Source organism: Apus apus, chromosome 6 (assembly GCF_020740795.1).
Source record: "Apus apus isolate bApuApu2 chromosome 6, bApuApu2.pri.cur, whole genome shotgun sequence".
NCBI lineage: Eukaryota > Metazoa > Chordata > Aves > Apodiformes > Apodidae > Apus > Apus apus.
In genome coordinates this window covers 1,356,423-1,362,872 of record NC_067287.1, presented here as the reverse complement: position 1 = coordinate 1,362,872, position 6,450 = coordinate 1,356,423, and the positions used below count along the sequence as shown (strand labels likewise).

The 6,450-nt window shown below is 62.2% G+C and overlaps 1 protein-coding gene across 1 annotated transcript; it reads right to left on the bottom strand.

The window, feature by feature from the left end:
- Positions 1-922: 922 nt before the first annotated feature.
- RPRM (reprimo, TP53 dependent G2 arrest mediator homolog) lies at positions 923-1,255 on the bottom strand. Its single transcript, XM_051623559.1, has one exon. It carries the CDS (start codon positions 1,253-1,255, stop codon positions 923-925), a length of 333 nt encoding a protein of 110 aa, XP_051479519.1.
- Positions 1,256-6,450: the final 5,195 nt, after the last annotated feature.

The window sequence follows — 6,450 nt, the reverse complement described above, 5'->3', positions numbered from 1 at the left end:
TGAGCCTTTTTGCCCTCAGCCTGCTGCTGTGGTCCCTGGCAAGTGCTGATGCCAGTTCCACTGCTCCAAATGTAGATGTATTGATTTATCACCAGCAATCAGTCCGAGCCCCCAGGGACATGATAAATAGCTACACAAACCCGTCATAGAAAGATGCTGTGTTATCCCTCTAACGGAAATGGATGAAGGAAAACAAACAGAATCCCACGCCAGCCGAAATTTCTCCCTCCCTTAGGGAGTCACCTGTTGGTGAGGCTTCCAGGTGGGTTAAGAAAAAGTACGGATAGTGGTTTTCTAGAGTCAAACCCGACCGAGGGGAGTACAAACGGGACGTGCAGGGTTATTTCCCTGGGTAAAGCCGGAATCCTGGGGGGAAGAAGGGTCCCTGCGTGTCCCCTGGGCACATCCCGCCCGCACAGGGAGCCTGGTACCGCTTTCTCCCAGCCTTGTGCAACCGGGAGGGGCTCGGCAAGCGGTCTAAAATGCAAGTTTTAGCACAGCTAGGAGGCAAAAACCTGCCAGGACGGGCCCCGGGGCGGCTGCTGCGGCCCCGGCTCGGCGGATTCGCGGCGGGGAAGCCCGGCCGCCCATCCCCGCTCCCCTCCGCGGCACCCCGGGACGGGAAAGGGGAGGCATTTCTGACCGCGAAGGAAAGAAGAAACCCCAGACCTGTTGCCATCAGAGCACGTTTTTACTTCGGCAGCCCGCGGGTCGGGACGGGCGGCTGGCGGGGGCTTGTTGGGGGGGGACCGCACAACACCGGACGCCCCCGCAGGTCTCACCGGGGATCTCAGGGTTCGTTGGCTGTTGTTTTTAAGGAGATAAGAGCCCAGTCTGTCCAGAGGAGGAAGGGCCGCGGTGCGGGCAGCGCGGGGGGCGGGCAGGCCCGGCGGCATCCCGCGGCGTCGGGCCGTCGGGGCGGTCAGTAGGGTCCCACCACCACCGCCTCCACCTCCTTGGACGGCCGCCGCTCCTTCACCAGAAAGTTAATCATCCCTTCGGACTTGATGAGGAGGTTGCAGCCCAAGAAGAAGATGCCGAAAACGACGGTGAGGGCCAGGACGCACATGACGGCGATCTGCACCACCCGCATGATGTACAGGCTCCGCTCGTCCCCCGCAGCCTCCCCGCCGTCGGTGACCACGGAGGCGGGGGTGCAGCAGCTCAGGGCCCGCTCCAGCTCCAGGGCCCCCGCCAGCAGCCCCTCCGCCGTCCCCGTCCCGCTCCCACCGCCCGTCGCCTCCGAGCCGTTCATCCCGCCCGGCCGCCCCGCAGCCGCCGCCGCCGCCGCCGCATGCAGGCGGGGGCCGTGCCGGAGCCGTCCCCCCAGCAGCTCCGCGATGCTGCTCCGCGATGCTGCTCCGCGATGCTGCTCCGCGATGCTGTTCCGCGCCGGCGGAGGATCCGCGCTCCCCTCCCGCTCCGCTCCGCCCCGCCGCTCCGCCCCGGCGGGGAGCGGAGTCCGGGGGTGGGCGGAGGAGGAGGGGAGAGGGTGCTGTGGGGTGGGGCGGTGCTGGGGGGGGCTGGAGTAGGGAAGGGGCTTTGGGGAGGGAGGGGGCGAGGGAGGAAGAGGGGTAAGGGAGTTTCTGGGGAGCGGGTTGTGGGGAAGAGGGCTTGGGGGAGCAGGTTACGGAGATAGGGGGCTTGGGGGGATGGGGGTTCTAAGGAGCAGGATTGGGTGAGGAGGATTTTGTGAGCGGGTTGTGGAGAAAGGGGGGTTGGAGGATTGGGGTTTGATGGGCAAATTTGGGAAAAGAAGATGTTGTGAGTTGGGTCTGAGGGAGCGGATTCCTGAGGGAGCAGTTTGGAGGGGTCTGGGGAGTGGGGCTAGGGGTGGGTTTTTTGGGAGCAGAATTCTGGCCTGTGGGTTTTGGGCGGTGGCATTTGGCAAATGGGTCTCAGGGATGAGCTCTTTGAAGGGAGCAAGCTGTGAGGAGTGGATTCCTAGGGAGAGGGGCTTGGGAATCATGGCTTGGAGGAGGAGGTTTCTGCAGCGAGGGGGTGCAGCGTGTGCCCCTGGGGCTGCAGGAAGAGCCAAAGCCACCCGCGGGCTCAGCTGGTTCCACCTCAGCCTCCACAAACATCCCCCGGGTCTGTTTTTATTGAAGGTTCAGCCACTGCCTGGCTCCATGAGTTTTCCGGAGCTGTGCCCTCCCCATGTGCTGCTGGAGGCCACCAAGCCGGGGAAAGGTGCCAACAGGAGTGATGGCAACCTCGTGTGACCCCGGGGCTGCCACTGCACCCCACTGTCCGCCCGGTGGGTGGGTGGGGGGCACGGGCCTATAAATGGATGGCTTGTCATCTTCGGGAACATCCCCAGCCCCGGGGACGCACCTGAGCATCCTGGGGACCGAAGCTGCTTCCCTGGAGGCACCTGGGGATGTGGGGGGTTGTGCCCCCCTCAGCAGATGTTCAGGGGAGGGCCCAGCCCTGATGCTGCTGGTGGCACCGCTGTCCCCACCTGCGGTTTGGAGGTTTAGGGGGATAAATGGAGGGTGGGAGCAGCTTCCCGGCAGCCGGTGGCAGGGTTTGGGGTGTGCGGGCAGGACGGTCACTCCTGTGCTCCCGCCCAGGGATGACTTGGGATGCTCCTGAGGAGGATGTGGATGCTGCGAGCGGCAGGCGGCTGCTGCTGCCGGCCTTAACCCTGCCCCTGTCTTTGCTCGAACGGAGATTTAATTACCACGAGGAGCCAGAGGAACCGGTGTGCCGGGGCCCGGCCGGGGCTGCCAGCAAACGCTGGCCGCAGCAGGGCGGGTTCAGCACCCAGGGCTGGTCCTCACGGCAAGGAACCAGCGGCGAGGCCGGGGCCAGGCACAGACGGAGGATGTTTTCAGAACCTCTTGCAGCTAGTTCATCTTAGCGTGGCGGCGGTTTTGTTAACTGCTCGCAATCACCCGGCACCCAGATGTAGCCCCTTACTCACGTCCTGGTCCCGATGCACCCCGTTCCTTTGGTGCAGGGCTCTGGGGGTGGCAGTCCTCACCGGGGGTCCTCTCCCCGCAGAGCCCAGCACGGCTGGCATGGTCTGCCCAGAGCAGCCCACCTACAAGGCAGTGCTGGATGAGTTTTGCTGCCTTATCAGATGGGACAAGATGAGAACATTTTGTTTTTACTGTTGGAGGAAGAAGATAGTATTAATTCTAATTAGCAGTGGGAGTTCTGGCAGTGACGTTAGCCAGAGGAGAACGCTGGAAGAGATGTTTTAACTCCCCATGACTCCTGTTTGCAGACGGGACTTCTCTGCCTTCCCCACTTGCTGTGAGGAGCTGGAGTGTGGGTCAGGGTCTGCCCCCCGCCCTCCTCCCCTTTTGGCAGCTCTCAGGAGCAGCCAGGAAAATGGTTCCCATCCCTAAGTTATGTTGGGAAAGTCCTGTGTACACTTCCAGCTCTGCAAAGCCAGTGGCCGAGAGTCAGGAGAGCTGGATCCACCTGCCCACGTGTGCTCCGCGGGATGCTAGCGAGTTTCCCGTGGGTTCATCGTTTGCAAATCCTACACTTTTAAGTGCTTTGGAAACGTTTTCTAACGAGTGGGGCTCATAGTGCTCTGAGGCAGCAGCAGCCCCGTGTTAAGAGACCAGGACATGGCAGCATAATGCAGCGGGTGTGTCAAAAGGTGTGACCAGGGGAAATTCTGGAGAACACCATCTCTGTTCATGTCTGTGGTGCCTTATAGAGACACTGAGACTGCAGCTTTTTTAGTTTTCTGTGACAAGGAAACAGTATAAAGAATGAGCCTTGGTCTGAGCAGGCAGAAGTGTATGTTTCTACATCTCCCCACTGTACCTTGGCTGCAGGGTGAGGTGAGCTGTGCAATTTAACCTCCTAAAGTTCCTGTCATTGATTTTCTTCTTTTTATCCTTAGGATCTGCCAACTGGAATTGGAATAGCCTTGAAGGGTGAAGTGTGTTGCATCTTGCCTAGTGAAAAAAAGCTGCTGAAAGCTTCGGGGATAGGGATTTCAGGCAGCGCAGTGCCAGGTGGGTGCAGAGCACTTGCTCAGGGGAGGGATTGCTCTTCTCCCCTCCGCCAGGGCTGGAGAAAACCGGAGACAGGAAGGCACCAAGAAATCCTCGGTGCTTTAAAGAGCGTTTTGTGGAGCTACGGGACGGGAAATAATGTTCTCACTTACAATGTTTTGATGTGGAAAACACATCTAGAAAAGAAGGGGGAGGAAAACCGCAGCTCGTTTTGGCAGCGCTCGGCGCAGAGCGGCGACTCGGTGCTGACTGCTGCTGACTGGTGCTGGAGGTGGTGGGGTCCGGCGCCCTGGGTGGGATTTGTCTGGTGCTTGTGGCAGCCCGGGAGAAACCAGCCCCCGGGCAGAGCTGCTGCCCCCTCCTCACTGCCCCTCACCCTGAGGCGGGGAGCCAGGGCACTGCTGGCCGTGCAGAGGGACGTTCCTCACCCAGGGAACCATCACACCTTCTCTGGGCTGAGGGAGCAGGGCTGCGGGGGGTTAGGGGCACCTCCGGGGCAGCCCCTGGCTTGTGGGTGATGTGGGATGAGGATGGGGATGGGGAGAGGATGGGGATGGGATAGGGAGGAACATGGGATGAGGAAGGGGATGGAAATAGGGTGGGGATGGAAATGGGGATGGGATGGAAATTGCGTGGGGGTGCAACAGGGGATGGGATGGAAATGAGGACGGGATGGAAATGGGGTGGGGATGGAAATGAGGATGGGGATGCAAGAGGGGATGGGATTGAAATGGGATGGGGGTACAAGAGGGGATGGGATGGAAATGGGGTGGGGATGGAAATGGGGGTAGGGGTGCAAGAGGGGATAGGGTGGAAATGAGGATGGGGATGGAAATGGGGATGGAGAGGGGAATGAAAATAAGGGTGGGACAGAAATAGGATGGGATGAGGATAGGGGTGCGTGTTTTGGATCCAAGGAGGGGGCAACTGGCTTCCAGGAAAGGAGGTTAAGACACTCGTGGGAGCAAGGGGTAGCTTTGTCCTGCGGGGCCGGGGCTGCAAGCCCCCTCCTCAGGAGCCCCCTCCTGCAGGGCCGGAGACAGGGGTGCCCGAGAGACGGATGCCCCAAAATCCAGGCCAGGGTGCGCCGCTGCCCAGGGATAACGCGTCCCCCGGGCCGGCGAGCGGGGCTGGCCCCGGGGCGAGGGGCCGGTCCCGGCTCCTGTGCGCGCCCCCCCGAACCCGCCCGGGGGCGCGGCCGCGGCTGGGCCGGGCGGGGCGGCATGGGCGGCGCGGCAGCGACACCCAGCGGGCGCGGCGGGGACTGCGGGCGGGAGCGGGGAGCGGGGCATGGGGACACGGGACAGGGACACGGGGCACGGGACATGGGGACACGGGACAGGGACACGGGACAGGGACATGGGGACACGGGACATGGGGACACGGGACAGGGACACGGGGACATGGGGACACGGGACATAGGACATGGGGACACGGGGACAGGGACATGGGGACACGGGACACGGGGACACGGGGACAGGGACATGGGGACACGGGACAGGGACATGGGGACACGGGACATGGGGACACGGGACAGGGACATGGGGACACGGGGACACGAGACACGGGGACAGGGACATGGGGACACGGGACAGGGACATGGGGACACGGGACATGGGGACACGGGGACAGGGACATGGGGACACGGGGACATGGGGACACAGGGACAGGGACATGGGGATACAGGGACATGGGACATGGGGACACGGGGGCACTGGGACGGGGACATGGGCACACGGGGACACGGACATGAGGACACGCGGATAGGGCATGGGGACACGGGACACGGGGACAGGGGCATAGGGACAAGGACACGGGACAGGGACATGGGGACAAAGACACAGGACACGGGGACACGGGCAGGGCCATGGGCACGGGGGCAGATGGGGGCAAGGGCAGGGACAGGGACAGGACAGCTGCGTGCAGCCCTGTGTCCTGCTGCTTCTCCTCTCCGAGGGCAGAGATCTGCTGTCCAGCCTCCCGGGAGCACCCGCCCGGCTGCTGCCAGCCTCTGCTCACCTCCTTCGGCTCCCGAGGCTGAGGTGGTGGCTTCAAAGCTACGACAGGAACAAAAACCTGAGGCAGTTCAGGCGGCTCCTTCAACACCGTGATGGTTGAGAAGGGTGTGAGGTAGGGAGTCACTGTGACACTCCAGCCTGAGCTCAGCCGAGGGGTTTCAGAGGGCCCTTGCAGCCAAGTGAGCTGGGAGGGGAGGTGAGCCAGGTACTCGTGGGGTTTTCTTCTCTCCCTGGGCAGCAGCAACTGTCTCAAGGTGCTGGTCAGGCAGCTGAAGGTGTGGCCTTGCCAACACCCTGCAGGGCAGCGTGACATGAAGTGAGGTGGCATGCAGGCTCTGAGCCCGAGAGCTGAGCTTCAGGAGAGATGGTGGCTGTCTTGCTTCCTTCTGTTCTTGTTCCCTGCACTTAATTTTCATCTCCATCCCTGCTCAGAATCTTGGTTGTGATGGACA

Bases quoted from the DNA above. Each gene is read 5' to 3' on its own strand.
- RPRM (XM_051623559.1), bottom strand. From the start codon at position 1,255: ATGAACGGCTCGGAGGCGACGGGCGGTGGGAGCGGGACGGGGACGGCG.